Genomic DNA, 27,740 nt, shown 5'->3' on the forward strand with positions numbered 1-27,740 from the left:
CCAAAATAATCAGCAGCCAAGAGCTGAGCTCAGCAGAAGACTGCAAGTAAGCGCCCAACTGAACCAGACAGCTTTGATGTAGCAGATAAGACATGAGACCAGACAGGTGGTGGCAAGCATTGATGCCAGCCAGTTTGTGTGTGTTTTTTGTTTTCTATCGCAGATTGTGAACAAATGGCTTTGAAATGTGTTGTATTCAGTCTTGACAATTAAAATGCAAAAACAACTCTAGGATTAATTGTCCTGCTTATTCTTTATCCAAGATATATATCTGCATTATGGCAATAAAATTCAAAATCAGTGGATGGTAAATCAGCTGGCTTTAAAAACAGACATTATGACAAAATGACTGACTATCATAATCTAAATACATAAGCAGTTGTTTATTCCACAGCTTTTGGTGTACGAAAGCTAGCCGCAATATATTTTGTGCATGCATCTTCACCCCCCTCCTCCTCATCTTTTGCTTGAAGGGCCAAAGAAATATTAAAAACGAGATATGAAGTAATCATTAATATTAAGCCCACAGCCACTCTTGTCCCTCCAGATGGAAGACTATAAAATGTTGTCCTATTATTACAATGCATTTGATATTTCTTTGGTGTCCTGGTTTCTAAAACCACGTGGAATGCAAAATGCTTGCAGCATGAAGAAAAGAAATGACTTTTTAGCATTTCACGTTACACTTTTACAGCCGACGTCATATAGGAGAGATTTTATATTAACTACATCCGCCTAGAATACCCTGTTGCTAGGTGACCTGACAATAAAATGACTGACTTTGGGATGGTGGGGGGGTCACCTTCATGAATATTTATAGTCAAATGTCTGACGACTGGTTTTCTGTTTGTTAAGCTTAAGAATGGAGCATCTAAATCTCAGTACTTCAGCCTCCAAAGACATGATATCATTACACGAAGAGTGCATGTGTGCACTTAAAATGTCAAAACAGCCTGAACTGAAATCGATTGTCTGTTTTCATTTGGCTGTTTTTTTTTTTCTCAAGGGCAAAGAAATAAAGCAGGAACACATATCTGCAGTGCAGGCTATACATTAGCTCATGCACCTCACAACCCTTCAGCCTTCTTTATATTTCAATGGTTGGGTTGTCATGAACACCCTGATATAATTATACTGCAAATAAAAGAGTCTTAGCAGCACATTTAAATGGATTCCAAAGTCATTTCACTATAGAGAAGCTTAAAGAGGTCTAGTGATTTGGAGATGAAATCTAGAGAATCTGATGATTTAATAGAGTTTTTGGTAGCTATAAATGTTCTGGAATTATCTTAATTATGAACACATTGCAAAACAAAGTGCAAACAGTTTTACAGTTTACTGCACATTATTTCCCTGTAGCAGATAATGAACCGGACATCTCACCCATAAGCTTACTTCCGCGTTGAAGAAAAAGGTGAATAAGAACTGTCCATTCAAAGGTACTTTGTAGCTTTTTGGTACCCAAAATGGTTCTTCTATGGAATCACTGCAGGTTACTTTTTACAACCTTTACTTCTAAGAGTGTACCAATGGTAATATTAAAAGGATAGTTCACCCAAAAATGAAAATTAGCCCATTATTCACTCACCCTCCAGGCATCATATGTGTATATGGCTTCCTCCTTTCAGATAAATCCAATCGGAATTATATTCAGGTGCCAGCTAAATTAAAGTGATTCTTACGTTTTAAATATGGATATTTTTCTTACAAAAATGCATTGATTCACTAAAGGAGGCCTTTATTCACATCCCCTGGAGCCATGAGAGGCACTTTTTTTTTATGGATGGATGCGCTTTATTGAACTTGTTTTGGAATGATGAAGAGAAACATCCACCTTTGCCATTCTAAAGCTTGGAAGTGTCAGGATTATTTTTAATATGACTCTAATTGGATTTGTCTGAAAGAAGGAAGTCATATACACCTAGGATGTAAATAATAAGCTAATTTTTTTTTCTGCACTTTTTTTTTTTTTTTAATAATTGGAATGGAAGACACAAAAACACACGCAAACAAAATCTTGCACATAATCTGTAAAAGTTAAATGGACCTAAAAAATACAGTCACACCTCTCGCAGAAATGACCGCATTGGAAACGAATAGGAAACAAATTTCATCTAGTGAAAACGTTTGGTACCGTGCCCAAACAAAATCTTACTGAAACCTATTTCTTTGTAATATCAACTTCAAATTTGAAACACAATTTGTTTATATTTAAGGCTTTGATTTTCTCATAGTTTTAGACTGTTTTAAACATTTTTTTGAAAATTCCACGTAAAGTCTGAAAATAGTACTTTTACGTATTTTTCATATCAATAAACTTAAACTACTATAACTTTTTTTATTTAACTGTTTTCACTTCAGCAACCATGTGTCTTCTTTAAATAGAACTAATTTGAGTTTCAAAGCATCCAAAATTTACGACACTTTAAAGGTCCTTGCACACTGAGTCCGTAATTTTCGTATGCGTTTTTTTCGTATTTGAAAAACGCAGAGAACTGACCCTGTTTCGGATTTTTTATGGTGGGCGAAAGTCTCTGAGGCAGTTTGTAAACGTGACTGACACAATCTGAGGTTGTAATTATTTTTTAACATGCAAAACGTTTTTTAACATGAAAAAGATTTTCAGACTCAGTGTAAAAAAATAAAATAAAATTTAGTTTTCAGGTCTATGCTCAAAAAGTGATACTGCATAAATATAATTTAGCACCATAAAAATACAAAATGATACATTTAAAAAATATCATTCTAAAATATACATTCATTTCTTTAAAATAATAAGGGTCATTTTTAACCAGCATGTTTGGAGCACCAGAGGGTTAAAGGAGTAGTCCACTTCAGAACAAAAATTTAGAGATAATGTACTCACCCCCTTGTCATCCAAGACAACAATATATCTTTCTTATATCTATATATCTTTCTTTCTTCAGTCGATAAGAAATTATGTTTCTTAAGGAAAATATTTTAGGAATTATCTCCATATAATGGATTTCAATGGTGCCCCCAAGTTTGAACTTTCTAAATGCAGTTTAAATGCAGCTTCAAATGGCTAAACGATCCCAGCCGATAAGGAAGGGTCTTATCTAGCAAAACAATCTGCCACTTTCTAAATAAATTGACAATTTATATACTTTTTAACCTCAACCACTCATCTTGTCTAAGTCTGCGTAAACTTTTTTTTCCGGTTCAATGCGGTTAATACAGTTAGGGTATGTCGAAAAACTCCCGTCTCGTTTTCTTCTTCAACGTCAAAATCGTCCTACATCGCTGTTTTACCTTTTTTTGTTAAGGGCATTTGATCTGCTTTGCATGTTTACATTGAGATGGTACTTCTGCAGCGATTTAGAATGATTTTGAAGTTGGGGAAGAAAATGAGATGGGAGTTTTTCGACATACCCTAACTGTATTGGCCAAAAAAACAGTTCAAGCAGACTTAGACAAGATTAAAAAAAGTATATAAATTGTCAATTTGTTTTGAAAACCGATCGTTTTACTAGATAACACCCTTCTTCCTCGGCTGAGATCGTTTAGAGCCATTTGAAGCTGCATTTAAACTGCATTTTGGATGTTCAAACTTGGGGGCACCATTGACATCCATTATATAGAGATAATTCCTGATTTTTTTCCCTCAAGAAACATAATTTCTTATGGACTGAAGGAAAAAGCAACAAAAATCTTGAATGACAATCTTTATTACATCAGTAATATTGTTTTTCCATGCCATGTTAAACCATTAAGTATGTGCTTGTGCAAATAATGGCACAAGAAGAAAAATCCACTGTAATAATGTATATTATGCAGACTTCTGCCGGCCTGCAGGCTGGGAAATAGCAAGTGTTCTTCTGAGTATGTGCCATGGCTTCAGACCCACAGCTGTTGACACAAGAGGCCCAGATGGTTTTGATTTGCTGCTTGGTTCATTGTGACGGCTCTGGCTTTGGATGGCCGTTTGAGTCAAGGTGCAACACATCAGCATTTTCAAAGACTGTCAGTGACAGGTCATGGCTCATCAAAGAGCATCCTTCTGGATAAACAGCTGGTGAATTTCCCAGAGGAGGCAAGGAGAAAATAAAATCAACAGGACTAAAATGATATAATAATTGAATTATCTAATAGATTTTTTTCACGACACATTATCAATTGGCCATATTGGTGGCACGGAACGTAAACAATGCCACTAAAACAAACAAAACTCACATATTTTGCTAAATAATGCTGCTGAAAATGGTCAATTGTTGTCTGTACTAATCGTTCTGACCAGGAAAAACATTTGGAGTACTATAGACTGCCAAACATTAACAAATCAAGGAGAAGAGTTAAAAAAAACTGAGGAAGAAAAGGCGTTTGTGGTTGACCAAACTTAACCAGAATTTCCAGGGAAAGAATCTTGACAACATTTGTGTTCATTTCCGGTCGGATAGGTGAAATATTAGGCTAATATCTTAATTAATACTACTGGTACTGGTACATATCTTTATCACCTATTAGCTTTTGTTTGTCAAAATATTGCGTCCTGTTTTCTTAGTCCTTCTCTCTATATGATTTTGCAGCTTCCACACGTAAATGTTTTCTAAACATTTACTGGATATCACTTATATTTCGCACAATCTAAATAATCCAGTTATAATCTGTCGATTATCTTTGTTGAAGTCACCACTGTGACTTTAAATCTATCGTGTAAGGATCTACTATCGCACACTGACACAGTAGTAAGTGTGACGCCTACCGTTCAGTGCGCGCACTCTTTTCAACATAACGCTTACGGTCGCGCTGGAGCTGCGCCTGATAGTGTCTAGCACACACCAAAACAAAGATTTCAAGCTTTGTAGTTAGTTTATAAATTTGGGAAATGGACCAGAAAGACACAGAAATGAACGAAAAAGGAGTTTCTTCTTCTACCAGCGGAGTTGTTGTTCAAGTCAGGGAGAAGAAAGGAGCTTTACGCGCTGCCATCCCCTATATGCCTTTCCCAGTAGCTGTCATCTGCCTGTTTCTCAACACATTTGTGCCCGGACTGGGTGAGTACGAGGAGAGGATTCGCTTATTTACACACAACCACCTGCGAGAAATAACACTGTATTTACAGTCGAAGTAAACAGCATTCCATCAACAAGTTCTTACAGTACGCGCTTTAACTCATTTAAATTTGCTTTGAATCACATACGTATACATTTTAAGTATATGCTACATAAGGTGTTTCTTGTACTTATTGTTTGTACTTTCCAATTGCGAATGGAATGTTTAAATACTGAGCAAGGGGTATTGTATTTGTTTCTAATTTATTTATGTATTCCCTAATGTGTTTTATTATGTTTTTGGTTATGTTTTTGTATTTGGGTCAATGACCTGATGTTATTTTTTTTGCATTGATCTATTACACACAACAAAACATAAAAATGCAGTTAATACAAACAATAGATCCACCTACAATGAACAAGTTTTCAATTTCTGAATTAAAATCTATTTTTATGTGTTCGTGGGGCATGAAGTCAAACATGTGGGTGGTACAATGAAGAAAAAGTCTCATCAAACGGCTGAAAATCTCAACAAGATGACCCTTGAGTAGGTTGGCTAACCTTGTGTTGTTATTGCTTAGGGAAATAAATATTGAATCAATTTTGTTTGTATAAAAGTGGTCCATGCAACATGCAGAAGGCCATTTTGTTGTCATGTGATGAGAAAACCATAAACAGGAAATGATATCATGGTTAGTTCAAATTGTCAAATGGTAAAACCCAAAGAAAATGCTATAATATTTTGACTTGTGATTTAAAAATGCATGATATTTGTGAAAATGATGATTAAGATGTTTATGCTGTAGTCAAAGTGTAAGCAATTTTTGTTAGAAATTAGTTTAGCATGAAATCAATATGAATTCAAAGATTATATTTCTAACACCCAGGCACTTGTGTTTTAAAATAGATTATTTTTATGATCATGAACAACTTTATTTCATATCGAGCCATAAAGCACCAAAGCACACTTGGACGCGAACAGGTTCAGATCGTGTTTCTCGCTGACATTTAGGTCACGATTCAATGCGAGCTGTTTTTTTTTTTTTTTTAATTTCAGCTCATGTCCGATTTTTGAAATGTGGTAACAGATCCATCACGTGCATCTCAGAACATACCAGAACAGATAATCAAGACGATCATAAATAATTGCATCCACTCCATTACCCTGATTGATAACTTGACCTTTTCTCCTTCCTAGCCAATCTATTCATCCATCTCAGTGTTGTCATTTCCAACTTGCTTCTCAATCATGTCTATGTTAATCTCTGGTATTTGGTCATGTGTGTGATCAGCTTGTGCGACCCTCTTCTTTCATCCAATACGCCTCTTTTCTTAATTGCCAATAGATTGTTGTGATGTCGATCTTCAAAGACCAAATGGATTGTTTTATTTCTCTTTAAGGATTCTAGTTTCACTGCATTAGACACTTTTAAAGCATCACTTTGTAGCTTGCGATTTTCAAAGTATAAACAGAGACAAGGCAGATGAATATTGATCCCCCCTTATGTCTAATAAGGCTGGGAAGCATGACCTCAGGGAATGTCTTTGAAATATGCTAGAAATAGTAACAAAAGAATCATACTCATACTGGTTATTTTGCACCAAAGTCTTTCAATACAAAAGCATTGTGCTGAAACTATACCCTGAACACTTCTAATCTGTGCCAAGTGAATTGTCTTGATAGGTGAGCTGATACTTTTTGTCTCCCTCATCTTTTATGGATCATGCAGTACATCAGATATCTCTTCTTTTTAACCCCACAGTTATGGATACTTAAACCCCGTTTGTTAACGGGAACTGACACAGATTTTACAGATCGAATCGATTTCAATTCACAAGCTCTCTTTTTGGTTTGGATTATAATTTGTTTGGATATTTTGGAAATTTTTGTTAAAAAAAAATAAAACATGCAATAAATGAGACGAACAGATTCGTTATCGAGTGTCTTTTCTGAGGTAAATGTAATGTTTTGTGACACGTTGTTTACAAACTGTTTAACTGATGTCTTTTTGCATTTGAAACTAATTGATTTATGAGACATGATACATTTCAAAAGTTACTGTTTTTTAACATACAGTGTTTTGCGAAAGTATTCATACCCCTTAATTTTTTCACGTTTTATGTTGCTGTCTTACGTTAAACTGCTTTAAATGACCTTTTTTTCCACATCAATCTACACTCCATAGGCTATATTTACAAAGTAAAAAAAAAGAATTGTCACAACTTTGTTAATGTATTAAAAATAAAAAAAATAAGTATTCATTCCCTTAACAGTCTTTAGCTGAAACACCTTTACAGCCTCACCTTTACAGTCTTTTTGGAAAGATAGGACAAGCTTTGCACATCAACATTTGGCAGTTATTTGCCATTCTTCTCCTTACCTTACCTCTCAAGCTCTCTCAGGTTGGATGGGGCAGATATTTTTAGGTTTCTCCAGAAATATTTGATTGGGTTCAAGCCTAGGCTGTGGCTGGATCACTCAAGGACTTTCACAGAGCTTTTGCTATGTGCTTAGGGTCATTGTCCTGTTGGAAGGTGAACCTTCTGCCCAGTCTGATGTTCTGAATGCTGTAGACTGGGTTTTCATTAAGGCTATCTCTATATTTTGGTGCATTGAGCTTTCCTTCAACTCTGATGAATCCTTCAGTCCCTGCCACTGAAAAACAGTCCCTCAGCATGAGGCTGCTACCAACACACTTTACTTCTGGGATGGTACTCTACGGGTGATGAGCAGTGCTTGGTTTCCTTCGAACATGATGCTTGAAATTGAGGTTCATCAGACCAGAGAATCATGTTTCTCACAGTCTGAGGATTCTTTAGGTGCTTTTTTGGAAATTCCAAGTCTGTTTTCATGTGTCTTCACTGAGGAGAGGATTGTATCTTGCCACACCACCATAAAGCCCAGATCGAAGTGTTGCAGTGATGTTTGTCCTTCTGTAAGTTTCTTCTATCTGCATATATGATCATGGAGCTCAACTAGAGTGACTATCAATTGCTCAGTTTGGCCACAAGGCCAGCTCTAGGAAGAGCCCTGGTTGTTTCAAAGCTCTTCCATTATGGGTAATGGAGACTACATGTTTCTGTGAAGCTTCAATGCAGCAGAATTTTTTCCTGAGCTCTTCTTCAGATGTGTGGCTTTCATTAAGACCTTTCCAAATCATACCAATTCCAAACCATACCAATCAATTGAATTAGCCACAGGTTAACTTTTCTTGAAGTGTAGTATGATCTACAAGTAATATGAATGCTCCTGAGCTAAATTTCAACTGTCCCAGATAAGAGTATGAATACTTATGCAATGGAATCATTTAAGGTTTTATTTTTAATGAGTTTGCATTTGTTCAAACCTGTTTTTGCTTTTTCATTATGGTGTATGGAGTGTAGACTGATGTGGAAAAAAAGTATTTTAAAGCAGTTTAACATAAGGCAGCAACATAAAATGTATAAAAAAGGGCTATGAATACTTTCGCAAGGCATTGCACCTTCTGATGTTCATTTATGTTTATTTCATACTATAACTAGTAGTAAAATGAAAGAGATTACTGGTTCATCTCTGCGCTGGAGTGATCTGTCACGTCACATTAAATTGATTTTGGTTCTTCAAAATGAGAATCAGTTAAAGGCTCAGTAAGCTATTTCTGACAAAAGCTGTTGGAAGTGAATTGGACCAAGCACCAAAACATTGTAGCCGATTGGCAGTTTGTGAATTTGGGGGTGACCTAGCAGGACAGGGGTGATCCTTTTAGGTAGGGGCATGTTTGTTTTGGTGATTTAAAATAACAACAGTATTTTCTTAAAAAATACTGCACCTTTAAAATCTGTTAATCGATATTGTCAACCCAGCCCTAGTTTTTGTGTGCTGATACCAGGGCGTGGGAAATATGTGGCTCCACTATGGCATCTTTGCCCAGACTTATGCATCCGTGATGTTAGCAGAGCTTGGAATCCATCTCTGATTAAACATACAGTAATCAACCCGGTGACCGTATCACTCAGCCACTTGTGGCTCTCTGGTGTTTATATCAATATTGGTTTCATCCATCAGGATACCCCCATTGGACCCGTGCCTCAAGTCATCTAATCTTGCAGTCCTCCTCAAGTTTCAGCCAGTCCCTCTGGAGTCTGGAGGACATGGAGTGCTTTTGGAGGACACAAGCGTTCAGTATGAATTAGTGTACTTGCTGTATAAATACTTACAGAGCGAACATGTATTCTACCAGCCTGTCTCGTATCATCTCTGCACACGGGCATGGTTTACTGAGCTCCTGTCTGCTGCACAGTTGCTCATACATAAACTAGAGCAGAATATTATGACAAGAGAGCCCATGTTTGGATGGCGATGATACAAGGGAAAATGCCAAGAGCCAAATGGGGCTCTTTTGAGCATGCAGTCTGCACTTGGGTTGTCAGAGAGCATTTACCACTCTAGTTAGTGAGTCATGCTTGACAACCTGCTCTCCTCACCTTTAATTGCAGATATCTTGCATGTGTTGCGTGCCAGATGAGGTTAGATTCAAATCATCACATCTTGCTAATTTGCATGTGCACAAATTGAGGGTCTTAATAATAGATTTCATGTCCACTACATGACAGAGCTGGGCATCTGGTTGCTTGCTTATGCAACGATGTTGCATAAAACGATTCTTTGACACTAATGCAAAAAGCATACTTCTAAAGGGATAGTTTACCAAAAAATGAAAATTCTGTCATTAATTACTCACCCACATGTCGTTCCAAACCCGTAAGACCTTCATAATCATAATCATTCATCTTCAGAGCACAAATAAAGATATTTTTGATTAAATTCGGGAGCAATTACCACGTTCAAGACCCAGAAAGGTAGTAAGGACATTGAAAAAATGTGGTGGTTCAAACCTAATTTTATGAAGCTACGAAAAATACTTTTTTGCCCAAAGAAGTAAAAAATAATGACTCTTCTCTGTCAGTCTTCGACACGCGTTCATGACAGTACCACGCTTGCACACTTATTGTTTTCGTTGTGCGCAAAAAAGTATTCTCGTAGCTTCATAAAATTACTGCTGAACCACTGATGGCACATGGACTATTTTATCAATGTCCTTACTACTTTTCTGGGCCTTGAACATAGTAGTTATGGTAGTTATGTTGCTGTCTATGCAGGGTCAGAAAGCTATTGGATTTCATCAAAAATAACTTAATTTGTGTTCTGAAGATAAACGTAAAGATAAAGGTCTTATGGGTTTGGAACAACATGAGGGTAATTAATGACATAATTTTCATTTTTGGGTGAACTATCCCTTTAAATAAGTTGCATTTGGAATTTGAATGAAGTAAAATTCATATACTTTTGAAATAAAATAAATTGTAACTGGACATTTGATCTAAAACATCAAAGTTTGTCAGGATTATGCTCTTGGATGGATGGATGGATGGATGGATAGATAGATATTTTATCATATTTAATAAATGATTATTTGTGGACCAGGGTGGAAGAACACTTCATTTCCCAGAATGCATTACCTGTGTTGAATCTCTGTGAACTGCAATTTGGTGAATCCCTCTGGTTCTAAACAGTTTTTCCAATCCAACACTGTGGATTTAAAATTACATTTTGAGTTGGAATCAAACCTCCTGACTGGCATCTTTAAACATTTTTTTTCCTATGTGGTCAGCCATTCTGAAAATCTGTGGCATCAAAATTATTTTGACAGTTGGATTCGCAGCTGTTTAATTTTAGGCTTGCATGCTCATTTGCACCATTTGTTCAAGCATACTAGAAGAATCTTGTTTTAATTCAGCCGTTGGGTGGACCAAAACGTTTTGAAAAATGTATTTGGTTTAGATGTAATCAGATACGGATGGAATTTCATCCTAAGAAAGGAGTTTCTCAAAGTCTAAAAGTGGAAAACTGTTGACTCTTCATCTTGACCTGATCTGAATCTAAATGGGAAGCCTTTTCACATGGGAAAAAGAAAATACATTTTTGTAGGGAGCATGCAGATTTCTGGCATTTAATACATCCAAAGGAAAGATAATAAAGTGCTAAAAAATTCTACTAAGCTTTCCAATTTAAGTTCAGAAATAGAGGGAAATGTGTAGTGAATATCACACAAAACCGTTTATTGCAAACTGACTGTACTGGAAGACTAAAATTAGGCTGAAGTGCACAAAAATACAAAGGTCGACCACTTCAGATGCATTTAGCTAAAAAATGTTCAAAAGCGCTGTTAAAACTGAGCTAAATGTCCTAAATAATTTATTTCCATTTTTCTATTTTCACAAGATATTTTTACCCAACCAGAAATGTATAGTAAATCATGTTAACTAGAGGTCTTTTCAATAATAACCCTGCTGGCAAAACATTGTAAACCATTTTATATGGTTTCCTGGTCTTCTGCTGGTTTAGCTTAGGTCGGCCAGCTGGTTTACAGTAGGTGTAGACCACCTAAGGTTGGTTTAAACTATTTTCTCAGCAGGGCACTGTGAGAGATTTGTGTTGCTCATGCCGATGCTATCCCAACACTCTTTGAACTGAACCTATCGCTTCAGCATTGGTGCTCTTCTAGTTTCCATGACAGCAGATACTAGCAAAAGCCTGCCTGCCTGTCTCCGCTAAGATTGAAAGAGGTAGATAAGCCATCAAATGAATTCATTCCAAGGGGGTCCTTCAAAGTGCACTTAAACAGGCAAAGAAATTAAGTATGTTTATCGTTTTAGATTTCATTACTTCTTTTAGAACTTTAATAATATGTTAAAAGCTTCTTGTAAGCCTTTCATAAAGCAAACGGAATTACAGAGAAAAGACAGACATGCAGAGGAGCCTGTGACTGTCAGGTAAAGGACTCTTGTATGCGACCTTAACTCAACTCTCTTGTGGATTCAAGCTAAAAATAAACTGACTGCAGAGGTCAACAAGGTAGTGGTGCTCTAATTTGGTGTTTTTACTTTACTTTTTTCATTGTGTTAACATATTCAAAGCTTTGCAATGCAAATTTAAGATGAGTGTGAAATCAAACACTTTCAAGTGTGTACGAAATTCAGTGAAGAACTTTCCTCTCAGTCTTTGATGAAGTATGTTACATGAGTATGCAAGTGCGAAGAATGAAATGTTCCCAGATATCCTAAGTGATCTCATGACATAAACGTACCTGTGGGAACTTTTTTGCAAGACGCGAAATACGTACCAATAAGTACGCATCACTGCAGTTTCCAACAGAAATGAACATCGTTTTCGTACACAGTTATGATTACAGCTCTATATGTTTCGCTTTCCATATGTAACAAGCTTGCTCTGTAACTCAGCCGGCACAGAATTGGATACCTTAGGATGCAGAATCCTTGGGTATGAATACTGTGAAAAACATGACTCACGTCACGATGAATAAGCTGAAAGAAGAGAAATCGAAAAACAAGCTAAAATGGCATGCTTGTGATTGCATTTTTACATCACATTTGCTTTTGTCCATACTAGGTTTAGGTGTAGTGGAAATGGTACCTTATTTAAAAACGTCACGGAGCATTAGAGTTATAGCGACACTCAACAGACATTTCAAGTCAGAACTGCGGTGACACGTACAAAACCAACGTCACATAAAACGTACTATATGTACGTTCATCTGTTCCGGGGGGAAAAAACAGAACATTCTTTAAGTGCCACTTAGTGGACATTTTACATCGAATCTGTCAGGAGCTGTCAGCATTATGAAATGTATTTTGCGTCTTGCGAAAAAGTTCCCACAGGCATGTTTTTTCATGAGATCAGATTGCAGATACACTATATTCACTAGCTTAGCGTTGTACTTTGACCTTTTTAACTGACATAACTGCTGAAAAAATAAATAACTTCAACTGTTTAATTTAAACACAAGGAGAACAACTTTTTTGCTCTTACATTAAATTAAATTATATTTTTTAATTGTGTATATATATTTTAAATAAATTCTGTTCTTTTGTGGGGAAAAAAATCAAAGAATAATAGAAAAAAATATTTTTTCACAGTTTTTTTTCTGAAGGATCATGTGACAGAATACTGAAATAATGACTGCAGAAAATTATACATTTTAAAATTTAAATGATACATTTTTTTTTAATAATATTTCATCATATTACTGTTTCTACAGTTTTTTGTTGTTGTTGTTGTTGTTGTTGTTGTTGTTGTTGTTTTGGAACAGAGCATAAGAGATTCTTTAAATACAGAAAAAATGTGACCAGCCCCAATTTTTGTCATCGTGATACTGCATATGTGAATATACTGCTTATTTGACATATTGCTGTTTGCATGCATTATAGTAGGAAAGTAAATACATACAAATTTGGACAATGGTAGAATTAGCTAAAACAGTCAAACCCAAAAAACCCTTCCCAGTTTTGTGAAAAATGTGACCCAAAAACCAGTCATAAGGGTAAATTTTTTGAAATTTTGAAACTGAAAACTGAGTATATTCCCAATATACAATAGGACAATATTTGGCCGAGATACAACTATTTGAAAATCTGGAATCTGAGGGTGCAAAAAAGTCAAAATGCTGAGAAAATTGCCTTTAAAGTTGTCCAAATTAAGTTCTTAGCAATGCATAAGTAATCAAAAATTCAGTTTTGATATATTTACGGTAGAAAATTTACTAAATATCTTCATGTAACATGATCTTTACTTAATATCTTAATGATTTTTGGCATAAAAGAAAAATTGATCATTTTGACCCATACAATGTTGGCTTTTGCTACTTATGACTGGTTTTGTGGTCCAGGGTCACAAATATATATCAGACAGTCAGTGAACAGACTGTAGGCAGTCGATGGACATGCCTTATAAGGCTGATCTCAACAAAAAAAGGAAAAGAAGAAGAACAAACAGGAAACTAATGTCTCTCAGTGTGCATTGAAAGGTGCTGTGAAAGAAACCACAGGGCATCTCAGACCAAAATTTCCTTTAGTAAATTGCAGCTGACAGATTCAGTTCAGTTACAATATTGTACATGATTAGTAGAATGACGGCACAGTTGGCGTTTTTGTGACAATAGTTAGCTTTGAGAGCAGAAAAATGGCTTTCAGTGCAATGTTTTTGGCAGCAGATCTCACAGAAGACCACTGAGCGCTGTAACTTCTAATTTTATACAGACCGTCTCTTCACTCACAAAATGAGATGAATGGGATAACATCATTCAGAGACTGTTATTGGTCTCATTTTTAATATAGCTGCGCTGTGGCAATCAGCAGAGACACGCGATAACAAATTACACTGATGCTCTTGCTTCAGATTACATAAGATTTGCAGTGTGATTAATGACCGAGTCTATATTAGCAATAAACAACGAACTCAGTGAACAGAAAAATTTGATTGTAAGATTTGGCAACAAAGCACAAGTTCATCTCGAAATGTAACTTTTGAGGTAATGAAAATGACTCAAGTTGGTGCCCTTCTGGGGTTTTTCATATCACAAAATGGCCTAGCATGCTTTTTTGACATCTCAAGGCCTAGTCACTCCAAGTGAAGTCATCCTGTATTAAATGAGCAGTATTGGTGCTGTGAGCCTCATAAAAGACAGTGTTAACCCAAATGACTCTCTCTTTGGAAAGGATTGAACAGCCAGTAAATGACTGATGAGTAATCAGCTCCTCACAGAATGGCTGAAAACTGCGATGGCTGCAGGCAGTCAGACTGACTTTGTCGCGTCTCCTCTCAAGCTGTCTTGGCTCTCATCCTTGAGCTGTTATAAATAGAGGCCGAAGAGCTGTTGTGGAATTTTCAATTTCCGGTACGTGCATGTTTTCTAGGCCTACCTTGGGGCTAATCCTTCACCTCGCTGTCCAAATGACTCTGTTATACATCAAGCTCTCGGCACTACTAGTTTAGTCATCACCTGTGGACCAAACACAGCACGCGTAATGTTAATTGTTAAAAAGGTGCTGTATGCACACTGTGTTTAATTTTCTCATATGCATATCAAAAAATAAGACAATACAAATTATATTCTTTAAGCAAATTTTTTTTTGCAGAAGTTAAAGGTTTTTGAGGAAATCCTTCCAGAATTTTTCTCCATATAATAGACCTCAATGGTGGCCTCAATGTTCTTTCAATGCAGCTTCACAGGGCTCTACACAATCCCTTTTTTAACCACAATCCCATTTGTGGTTAAAAAGTATATAAATTTGTATTTATGAAACTGACCTATAGTTTTGCTAGATAAGACTCTTATTTCTCAGCTGGGATCGTTTAGAGCCCTTTGAAGCTGCATTGAAACTGCAATTTAGACCATGGAACAAATTCCTAAATTGTTTTCCTTAAAAACTCCTTTTTGACTGAAGAGAGAAAGACATGAAGATCTTAGATGACATGGGGGTGAGTAAATTATCAGGAAATTTTCATTCTGGAAGTGAACTTTTCCTTCAATACAAAAGGCAAATAAACAGCAGTGGTTTGAATTAGAAATCTTTGTAACTTTTCATCAACTTAAATATAATATAGGTATATATATTTTATATACACTTATATATCTTACTGACCCCATGGTTTTGAAAAGTAAAGTACCTGAAAGGAGAATTTTGTGAATTGAGTCCTTAAGTAACTTGTCATCTGAAAGTATTATTATCCACAGACAGAAATCAAAAACTACTATTTATAAAATTGAAATTCAAACCCAAAACCTAAATTAGCCTGTCCGGTTGGCTTATGAAGTGATATTTGCTCTATTCTACTGTTAAACTTTTTTTTTAATACAACTAATTTGAAATCACCCCACCTCAGCAGAATTTTAAATTGTTTAAAATGCTTGAAGCTTATTATGCTCTTAAAAGTACATAAATGCCATTGATGGTTCCATTAAGAACCTTTAACATCAATGTTAACTTTTTATTGCACCAAAGGTTGTTTATAGAGGAAAACAGTTCTTTAGATAATCAAAATGTTCTAGAAAAAAAGTTTCTTTTAAGAAGTGTTCACAGAAAGGTTCTTTCTTATATGGCATTGCTTCGAATACCCCCTTTTTAGGGGCATAGGTCTTTTGTAAATGTTTATTCATTATTGCAAAAAATCAATATCTCTATGGAGATTTTGAATAGCATTATAACCTCTAGAACCCTACTATTGTGACTATTTAAATCTGAAGAGAGGGAGAGCGTGTTGAAATGTGACTTTTGTGGCTTAAGGTCGTTCTTTGTTCTCTCCTGTTGTATCCAATGGCTTGACCAATCATGCTCTCTGACTTGAAGAAACACAATCAATGTGTGCAGTCAACAAGTGAGGAGTCTTGTCAATGACTTCCTGAAAAATACTGAATGGTACATCCACTAGCTTCCAATCTGTAGAGGGTGAACGATGGGAGAGAAGATAAATGATTTTCATTCCTTGCAGCTACAAGGGTCACCACAGCTATTTATACCCAACGTGCTTACAGTACATATGTTTAAAACATCCTAGAACGCTTAAAAAAAGAAATTTGGCACCTGAGAACCTCCACACACGCTCTCCTAGCAACATTTGTCTCTCTTAGAAGAAAAGGAACTGAACAGGATAATTAACCTCCCACACTGGCAATGGGGTGCATGTGAGGAAGGCTGAGGAAAATTATAGTGATTGTAAGCCTAATGTGCAGGGACTAGGACCCCTTACCAGCCAACTGTATCTTTATCTTCAAGCATCCTTTCTTCATAGAGAAATCGAGTGTGAATGTGTGCATGTCTCTGTTGAATCGTTATGACGTGTGATGTGGCCTCTAAATTATATGTGTGGCATATGTAAGCTGACATTTGCTTGGGTTTCCAGTGCTTAATGCAGTTTGACAGGCAGAAGCATTGTTGACAGCCTGATGAGAGATCACACAGTTGATTTGCCGTGTGAGTGCGAGTGTCTGATAATGGTGGAGTGGGGGTCCTCGCGTCATTCACTTTAATTAGGGTGCTACAAACACCCAAGGCTCTGTGGAATTTGTCAATTGGAATTTGAATGACAGGAAAAAGACCATCTCTTTCAATTTAAATGTAATAAATTAAATTTCAATTTATATATACTGTATACATTACCATTCAAAAGTTTGGTGTCTATAAGATTTGGTAAAAAATTTATACTTTTAATCAGCAAAGATACATTAAATTTTAAGTGACAAAAAAGACATTTATAATGTTACAAACGATTTCTATTTCAAATAATTGCTGTTCTATAAATGAAAGAATCCTGAAAAAAAAATATCTTAGAAGGAAACACAATGCATTAAAAGCCAGTTAGAGAAAAAAAAATTATTTGAATATCAGTGAAAATGTTACTTATTTTGTCTTCTAGGAAACATGAATGTATCTTCTGTAACTTCTGAAGGGCAGTACTAAATGTAAAAAATATATAATGGGTAAAATAAGAAAAATGTACACATCTTCATTCTGTTCAAAAGTTTACACCCCCAGGCTCTTAATGCATTGTTTTTCCTTCTGAGGCATCAGTGAGCATTTGAACCTTCTGTTATAGTTGCATATGAATCCCTTAGTGTTCCTTGGTGTGAAAAGATGGATCTCAAAATCATGCAGTCATCGTTGGAAAGGGTTTAAATACACAAAAATGATGAAAAACCAAAGAATTTGTGGGACCTGAAGGATTTTTCTGAAGGACAGTGGGCAGTTTAACTGTTCAGGACAAAAAGGGACTCATGAACAACTATCACTAAACAAAAACAAAAACAAACAAACAAAAAAACAGCTGTGGATCAAGTGTCAAGTGTATGTAAACTTTTGAACGGGGTCATTTTTATAAATTCAACTATTATTTTCTCTTGTGGACTATATGTAAACACCTTTGATGTGAAATATCTTATTCAGGTCAGTACTAAATAAAAAAATAACATGCATTTTGTATAATCCCTCTTATTTTGGTAAAATAATTAACATTTAGCAAATTCTGCAAGGTGTATGTAAACTTTTGATCTCAACTGTAACCCTTTATTTATTTATGCTAAAAAATAATCTAAAAAATTCACAGGAATAAATAACATTTTTAGACAATTTCTTTCACAGTATTTTACATTAATTTAAATCTACGTACGTTCACAACAATTTCTGATGTTCTTACTGCCTTTCTGGGCCTTAAGCATGGTAGTTGCGTTGCTGTCTATTGCAGGGTCAGAAAGTTCTTGAATTTCATTAAAAATATCTTAATTTGTGCTCTAAAGCAGGTTTGGAATGACATGAGGGTGAATTATTAGTGACAAATTATTATTATTATTATTTTAGTGGGTTCCTAACAGACTTTTTCAGTGTCTGGTGCAAAGAGTTGTAATATAATGTGATCATTCAAACAATGGTATTTATGGCTGATTCAAATGTCCCAAGAAACAAAGATGGCAGCGAGCAGGTCATGTACTTCTAGTGCTGCATGCGCCAGTCAAGAAACTGCCTTTGAGATGAATGAGAATGCTCATACACATCTCCTCCTCAAGTCAAAAGACCTGAGAGAAAAGGATGTTATTTTCCACTTCCTACATTCGTTCTTTAATTCCTTAGTGTGTATTGTAGGCTGTCTGCTTTTGGGGGCAGAACTGTGAGTATATTGTTTGTATAATGGCCGTGGGAATAAAACACTGTGAAAAGTGCTTTTTTTCCCTTCTCTACTTGGAAATCCCCTTCCAACAGATAAACTTAAGTGGTTCTGTCCCAATTCTTCTCAATAGCAGGCCAACATTTCATAGCGACAGGCCATACTGTCAACTGAAGAACAGGCTGTATCCGGGGTGAATAAAGTACATTTCTCATAATAAGGAGACTCATCAGTTTTGTGGGCTATGCTAATGTTCAGCCGCTGTCCTCCTCATTAGAATCTATTATTGTGATAACACTAATGAGATGCTAAACTGCACTTGGCAGCATAGTACTGCCTGCTTGCTCAGACTCCTTCAGTGCGAATTATGCTTATCGGCCTTGCAAATATGGAAAGCTATTCATAACCTAATTACCCTGGATTGAGGGGGGATAGAAAAAAATGTATCTGACAAGAGATGTCTTGGTGAGTTACAGTACCACGTTGGTTAAAGTTCCCAAGAGTTCCCAAATGAGACTCTTCTTCAGACTAGTCCTGCAGATCTGTGGAAAGAGCAGAACAGCATAACACATACTTAAATACTGAAAATGTCTCTTTGGAATTGCACTGTGCCCAGATTTAAAAGCAGACTGCTCTTTAAAGTGAACATGAAATCAAAATGGACCCTATTTCCTTGATAGATGTTCCTAGAAGCAGGTGAATGATGAAAGATTAATTTTTGTAAGTTTTGTTTGTATATACAGCTGAGGTCAAAAGTTTACATGAAGAAATCTGCAGAATCTGAGAAAATAATAATGTGTTGTTATCTGAATGTTCCACAGCTGTGTTGTTTTGTTTAGTGATAGTTGTTCATGAGTCCCTTGTTTGTCCTGAACAGTTAAACTGCCCGCTGTTCTTCAGAAAAAATCCTTCCTCCTTTCCAACAATAACTATAATTTTGAGATCCATCTTTTCACTCTGAGGACAACTGAGGGACTCACATGCAACTATTACAGACGGTTCAAACGCTCACTGATGCTTCAGAAGGAAAAACAACGCATTAAGAGGCAGGGGTGTAAACTTTTGAACAGAATGTGTAAGATGTGTAAATTTGTCTTATTTTGTATAAATATCTTTTTTTTTTTATTATTTAGTACTGCCCTTCAGAAGCTACTTGTCTGTTTCCCAGCAGACAAAATAAGTTAAATTTACCCTGATCTTCAAATTCTAAACATTTTCACCCCCTTTCATTGTTGGAAAGGGTTCAAATACACAACAATGCTGAAAAAATCTGAAGGATTTTTCTAAAGAACCGTGGGCAGTTTAACTGTTCAGGACAAACAAGGGACAAAAACACAGTATTACGGATCAAGTGTATGTAAACTTTTGAACGGTCATTTTTATAAATTCAGCTATAATTTTCTCTTGTGGACCATGTATAAACATCTTTTATGTAAAAAAAATCTTATTCAGGTCAGTACTAAATAAAACATGACATGCTTTTGTATGAACATTTTGTATGATCCCTCTTATGTTGGTAAAATAATTAACATTTTACAGATTCTGCAAGGTGTATGTAAACTTATGACCTAAACTGTGTATATATATATATATATATATATATATATATATATATAAATATATATAGAAGTGTGAAGACAGACAAAAGTTGTTATTCAACGATAATCTTTTAAGCACAGTGCAAACATTCATTTCAGTCCAGACCACAGATGTAATAAAAGATACAGGCATGTCTGACACTGACAGCTATTACAATCACTATGTTAATTTATATTCAAGCTCCTCTGTTAATATTTCATGTCATAATTATGTCTCAGACCTTACTGTAATGTTCAGTATAATTCACACCATGATGAATGATATCATTACAGCATGCGGTTTTAAGCGGAGATCAAGACTGAGGTCATATTGCATGTGTTAACCATATTAACCACAGAAGAGGATCACATCAACATCATCCCATGTTGACAGCATCTCACTGTATTTTTGCGACAGGTACATTCATCTCAGCCTTCACGGTTCTCTGCGGAGCGAGGACGGACCTTCCAGACAGGCACATGTGCTGCGTTTTCTGGCTGAACATCGCAGCCGCCTTCATCCAGATCGTCACCGCCATTGTCATGGTGGGCTGGATCATGAGCATATTTTGGGGAATGGATATGGTCATTCTCGCAAGTGAGTATTCCTCTATAATACCACTACAAGCACTTTTTAAATGTATTTAGTATTTTTGGTTGTTCCCTTCCAAATTTGCAATGTTGTCATTATTTACTCACCTTTATATATATATATTATGCAGGGAACACTATACTATATTTTATTTATTTATTTATTTATTTGCCTTTTATGGATATTGATAGCCAAGGCCAATGTGACCTGTTTAAAAACAAATAAATGATACAAAATAAATTCTTAAAATAATTTCACTTTTGTGTTCCAATAAAAAAGTAAATAATAGGGAAAAAATATTCATTTTTGTGTTACCAAATCGATTAATCATGATTATTCACATCCAAAATAAAAGTTTGTGTTTACATAATGCACACATGTGTACACACATATATTTTGTAAATAAAAACTTTTATTTTGTATGCGATTAATCGATTTAACAACACTAATTATTTTCTAAAACAGTAAATGAATTTAAATCACACTGTATGCACTTTTAATGATCTTTCACTTTTAATGATCTTTAGCTCTACTGAACGTACTGTACAGTTAAAGCGATAGTTCACAAAAAAGGAATATTCTGTCATTTCTTACTCACCCTCATGTTGTTCAAAACTCGTATAACTTTATTCCTTTTTTTTGTCAAACACAAAAATGGCTTTTTTGCCTTGTCTTTGTTCATAGAATGAAAGTCAATAGCATCAAGTGTTGTTTTAGACTTTCATTATACAAACAAAAACATTCTAAAATCCTTCAAAATATCTTCTTTTGTTTTTTTTTGTGTGGTAGAAAGAAAGTCAAACAGGTTTGGAACGACATGAGGGTGAGTAAATTTTTGGGTGAACTATCCTTTTCACATGCGTAGTAAGTGTTAAGATAACAGGATTTCAGCAGTCGCCCCGCTGTGGGCCATAGTCAGCTCTGTTCATGTTCAACCTCACATCTTTCTCGCTCCTTCTAATATCATCTCCGCCTTCAAGGGCTGTAGAAGGTGCCAGAATCCTTTGAACAATGACTATTAGAGCGGTCTGGTGGTAGGAGTGGATTGAAAGCTCTGCAGTAATTGTTCTGTGTAGGCAGTCGAAGCAACTCAGAACTTTGTCACATGTTTCTCCTGTGGAACATTTGTACTGTCATTGAACATTTAAACATATATGATTCAAAATTGTAATCTATTATTTATTCATTTTGCTTTCTTACAATCTTTTGGACTGAAAGTCTCTGAAGGTAGGTGAAATTAGTATTTGATGTTTGTCCTGTCACAACTCATACTCAGACCTGTCTCAAATTATTATAAAACATAGCTTGCAAACATTGGGCACATACATACTGCAGCTACACTCTGAAAAATAAGCAATTTGTTATAAACGCAGTGTTTTCTTGAAACCTTAGCAAGGGCTTTATCAGTAAATTATTAAAAACTATGAGCGATTGGAGAGAGCAAATGCTAAAAATATTATTTTAATATTAGTTTCTTGTTCATACACATGAGACACATCAACAATCACATTTCTAACCTAATAAAAATAACATATTACAAGGCAAAAGTTTACATACACCTTGCAGAATCTGCAAAATATTTATTATTTTAGCAAAATAAGAGGGATCATATAAAATGCATGTTATTTTTTTATTAAGTGCTGACCTGAATAAGATGTTTCACATAGAAGATGTTTACATATAGTCCACAAGAGAAAATAATAGTTGATTTTATAAAAATGACCTCATTCAAAAGTTCACAGCTGTTTTTTGTTTAGTGGTAGTTGTTCATGAGGCCCCGCTGTTCTTTAGAAAAATCCATCAGGTCTCACAAATTCTTTGTTTTTTCAGCATTTTTGTGTATTTAAACCCTTTCCAACAATGACTGTATGATTTTGAGATCCATCTTTTCACACTGAGGACAACTGAGGGACTCACATGCAACTATTACAGACGGTTCAAACGCTCACTGATGCTCCAGAAGGAAAAACAATGCATTAAGAGCCAGGGGTGAAAACTTTTGAACTGAATGAAGATGTGTAGCCTACATTTTCATATTTTTTATACGGTACTGCCCTTCAGAAGCTACAGAAGATACTTGCATGTTTCCCAGAAGAAAAAATAAGTTCAATTTACCCTGATCTTCAAATTGAAAAAGTTTTCACTTCCTGGCTCTTAATGCATCGTTTTTCCTTTTGAAGCATCAGTGAGCATTTCAACCTTCTGTAATAGTTGCATATGAGTCCCTCAGTTCTCCTCAGTGTGAAAATAAAGTCTGTGGATCATTCAGATAACAACACAGTATTAAGAATCAAGTGTATGTAAACTTTTGAACAGGGTCATTTTTATAAATTCAACAATTATTTTCTCTTCTGGACTGTATTTAAATATCTTTTATTTGAAATATCTTATTCAGGTTAGTACTAAATAAAAAATAACATGCATTTTGCAGATTCTGCAAGATGTATGTGAACTTTTGACCTCAACTGTATCTCTGCAGTTATCATTATGCAAAACTACGCCAATTTGTTAACCAGAATGATAATTTAGGGCATTCATTCTTACATTTAAATGTTAATTGTCAAATAATTGTCAAATCTGCTGTGTGTATGTAACCCTCATAAAACATTACTAATGTAAAGTAATGAATATTACTATTGAAAACCATTTGAAATGCAATAAAATCATGGTAATAATCTAAATAGCATAACACAATAATATATTTGATACAGGTCTGCTGTCCTCACAGTTTGGTCACTCATCTCAACCCATTATCACTACCCATGCTGCAAGCTTGGCTTCTCCCATTCTGTTTATTCTGATGCATCTCGGATAATGTGCCTCCCACTACCTGCCATCTGCCAGTCTCCTCTCAGTCTGTTTGATCCACTTTTTGTCCATTAAATGCCAGTAGAACCATAGCGCTCATTAGAAAAGAAGCTTTGCGAAAGTGCGACTTCATACAGAGATTGTTACGATGCACCGCTAACTCCTTCAGACGCAAGCTGAGCCCTTTGACAAGATCTTTCAGCAGTCTTGCCTTTGTGGCTCAGCAGCCTTGGAAGAGGGTTTAAAGTAATAGTTCACCTCAAAAATCAATCCAAATCTGCATGATTTTCTTTTTAATAATAAAAAGGTGATTTTTTTTAAACAATGTTGGATATAATGAAGAATAAGGCTAAAATAATGAAATAAATAAGGAATAGGGCTATAAAATATGACTAGTATACTATGATCTAAAGTCATACAGTAGCATTGTGGGCTGTTAATAGCCTGAATCTTTGAATCAGTCCGATTTGTGATTCATTCAGACCAGTTTTGTGAACTGGATCTGAATTTTATTTAAATAAAAAAAAAAATAATAATTTCATTAGGCTGAAAAGAACCTCCAGGATTTTTTTAAAAAAAGGAAGTAATTCAGGTTTGGCCATGAATGAACAAATAGCTACTGTTGTTCATTTTTGTGTGAACTATCCCTTTAACTACATTTGCATTAAAGTGTGCAGTGCACATTACTAAATGGCTTGCATGCAAAAAAAGAATTAGCTTGTTATTTGAAGCTTGTGTCTTGATATTTTGAAAGCTTTAATGCACTGAGTCATCTGCGTTTAATCCTGTTATAATGCAATGCTTTGAGAAAGTCATGAGTCATAAATCTATTCCCATTCTGCATCTACATCTCATTATAAGTGCTGCAAGGTAAAGTCAAAGCCTGTGATATTTCAGTGCACAGATAAGCAGAAGCAGTGCAGTAAAAGGCAAACCCCACTGAGGCATTTTCAAGGCAATATATATGAAAACCGCCACCTCTCCAGACAGCCTATTGATGTGTCAAGTGCCACTCGCATCAGGTGGTAGCATTCAGTATTGTTGGCGAGGAGCTGTTTTTTTTAAATATTTAGGTATGCTGGGGATGCCTTTAAACCTTCTCTAGGCTTCCTGTAAGAAATGGTAATTTCCAAGCACGTTTTACCAATTCCAAACCACATCAATCTTAGTAACTACTATTAATTTAGTATTCAATCATTTGTAAGTGAGATATAATTGTTAACAAGGGCTGGAAGTGAAAAATGCCCTATACTCAGTTGTGCATAATGATTAAGTAGTTTTTTTTTTGTTCAGGTAAAATGCGCAGAAAAAGAGATTTAATTTGCACTGAAAAGTCAGAAGTGATTAAATGTCCACGAGAAATATTCAAAACGAATGCAATACCGAAACTACAAAATTAAATCATGACCACTGGACAGTGAAATACTCTGTATTGCATTGGTTTTGAATATTTCTCATGGGCATAAAATTTCAGAATCAAATTTAGTTTTTATTCATTTTACCTGTAAAAAAATGCTGCTTAATACAAAATTAGTAGTAGTTATTAAGATTGATGTGGTTTGTATGACGGCATTTTAGTGCTACATTGAAAAATAAAAAAATAAGGTTATTTAATGTCTTTATCTTTATTTAATAATTTTAACTTTATTCTCAAAATACTTTTATTTCAATATATTTTTAGACTTTTTTCTCAAAACATTTTGACTTAATTCTTGTCATTTTGACTTTATTCTCGTAATATTTCAACTTTATTCTCATAATTTCGACTCTACTTTCGTAATATTTGAATTTAATTCTCGCAATTTTGACTTTATTCTCGCAATTTAAATTTTATTCTCGTAATATTTTTACTTTATTCTCGTAACATTTCAACTTTATTCTCGTAATTTTGACATTTTTCTCAAAATATTTTGACTTTTATTCTCGTAATATCAACTTTATTCTCAAAATATTTCAGCTTTATTCTCAAAATATTTTGACTTTTTTTTCTTGTAATTTTGACTTTATTCTTAAAATGTTTCAACCTTATTCTTAAAATAATTCAGCTTTATTCTTCTAATTTAGAATTTTTTTAGCAAAATGTTACGACTTTAATCTTATATATATATATATATATATATATATATATATATATATATATATATATATATATATATATATATTTAATGTGTCACTAAAACACTGTCATAGGTTTGGACTTGGTCAAATGTGCTTGAATATCAACTTGCATAATAATTATGCAAACACTGTAATCAAGTAAATAATAGTTATTTTAGTATTATTTATTATTTTGAATTAATTTAATTTTTATAATTTCAGTTTTTATTTTAGTTAAAGTTACAGCAATTTCATTATGTTTTTTTTAATCATTGTATTAGTTTTTTTTTTTTTTTAGAACATTTTTATTATCATTCATTTATTTTTATTTCAGTTTTAGTTTTTTACTTCACCTTAAACCTTAAACTTTTTTAAAGTTTTTCATCTGATATTTATTATTGTATAAATTATTTCTGAAGACTGTATAAATTATTACACTGAAGACTGGCGTAATGATGCTGAAAATTCAGCTTTGCCATCACAGGAATAAATAACATTTTCAAATATATTAAAATAGAATATATACAGTCAAGCCTGAAATTATTCATACCCCTGGCAAATTCTGACTTAAAGTTACTTTTATTCAACCAGCAAGTTTTTTTGGACCAGAAATGACACAGGCTTCTCCCAAAAGATAATAAGACGATGTACAAGAGGCATCATTGTGGAAAAAAAATATTTCTCTGCTTTTATTTACATTTGAACAAAAAGTGGCATGTCCAAAATTATTCATACCCTTTGCAAACTGTCACAGTCTATGGGAAAATCCAAAGTTCTATACCTTTCCAAATAGTCCAAGCTGTTCTAAAGCATCCTAATTACCCTGATTCATTGGGAACAGCTGTTTTAATCAATTCAAAAGGTGAAAAACACAAGCTCTCTGCTGTTGGTTTGTGGACAGTCATGGCTAAGACAAAGGAGCTCACTGAGGACCTGCGGCTGCGCATTGTGGCAGCTCACAAGTCAGTAAAAGGCTATAAGACCATATCTAAATGTTTTGAAGTTTCAGTTGCTAAAGTGCAAAGTATTATTGAAAAATACAAGACGTTCCGCACTTTGAAAAATCTCAGAGGACATGGTCGGAAGCCAAAAGTGACACCTGTGCTGGCCAGGAGGATAGTGAGAGAGGATCACCACCAAGGCCATCCTGATGAATCTGGGCTCTGCTGGTGGCAACATCTCAAGGCTGACAGTCCAACGGACACTGCACACCGCTGGGTTCCACAGACGCAGACCAAGGAGGACACCACTTCTCCAGATAAGGCACACAAAAGCCCGCTTGGCCTTTGCAAATGCTCATCTGGACACAGAAGAAAACTTCTCGTCTTCTGTTCTATAGTCAGATGAAACCAAAAAATTAATTGTTTGGGCGCAACGATGTAGCCTTAATTCGGTGTAAAAAAAGGAGAAGCCTTCAACCCTAAGAACACCATCCCCACTTTCAAACATGATGGTGGGAACCTAATGAATTAAATCCAATTGGGAATCTGTGGAGGGAGCTAAAGATCAGGGTGATGGCAAGGAGACCCTCCAACCTGAAAGAGTTGGAGCTCATCGCTAAAGATGAATGGGCAAAAAAAAAAAAACAGTGGAGAAATGCAAAAAGCTGGTCAGCAATTATAGGAAGCGTTTGATTGCTGTAATAGCCAATAAACGCTCTTCTATTGATTATTGAGAAGGGTATGAATAATTTTGGATATGTCACTTTTTGTTCAAATGTAAATAAAAGCTGAGAAATATTGTTTTCCACAATGATGCCTCTTGTACATCGTCTCATTATCTTTTAGGAGAAGCCTGTCATTTCCGGTCAAAAAAAAAAAAAAAAACTTGCTGGTTGAATAAAAGTAACTTTAAGTCTGAATTTGCCAGGGGTATGAAAACATTCAGGCTTGACTGTATACATGTTATTATTAAATATGTTTTTTGATCAAATAAATGCAGCCTTGTTCAGCATAAAATACATTAAAAAACATAAATAAAATAAAATCTTACCAACCAAGTAGTGTATACATACAGTACCAGCTGTCGTGTGAACTCTGCTCTTGTACTTTCAGGCTACAGGGAGCAGGCCATCCCTCAGCAGCTCTGATTGCTGTCCTCCAAACCTAATCTTGAATGTGCACCTTTCTCCTGTGCTGTCCGGCCAACACGAATGGGAG

At 35.1% G+C, this 27,740-nt stretch overlaps 1 protein-coding gene across 1 annotated transcript; it reads left to right on the forward strand.

Annotated features, from left to right (window-relative positions):
* Positions 1-4,723: 4,723 nt before the first annotated feature.
* stum (stum, mechanosensory transduction mediator homolog) lies at positions 4,724-27,670 on the forward strand. The gene is made up of 3 exons (XM_073852780.1): positions 4,724-5,015; positions 20,503-20,682; positions 27,636-27,670. Exons 1-3 carry the CDS (start codon positions 4,847-4,849, stop codon positions 27,668-27,670), a joined length of 384 nt encoding a protein of 127 aa, XP_073708881.1. The 5' UTR covers positions 4,724-4,846.
* Positions 27,671-27,740: the final 70 nt, after the last annotated feature.

The sequence above is a fragment of the Garra rufa genome, chromosome 13 (assembly GCF_049309525.1).
Source record: "Garra rufa chromosome 13, GarRuf1.0, whole genome shotgun sequence".
NCBI classification, from domain to species: domain Eukaryota; kingdom Metazoa; phylum Chordata; class Actinopteri; order Cypriniformes; family Cyprinidae; genus Garra; species Garra rufa.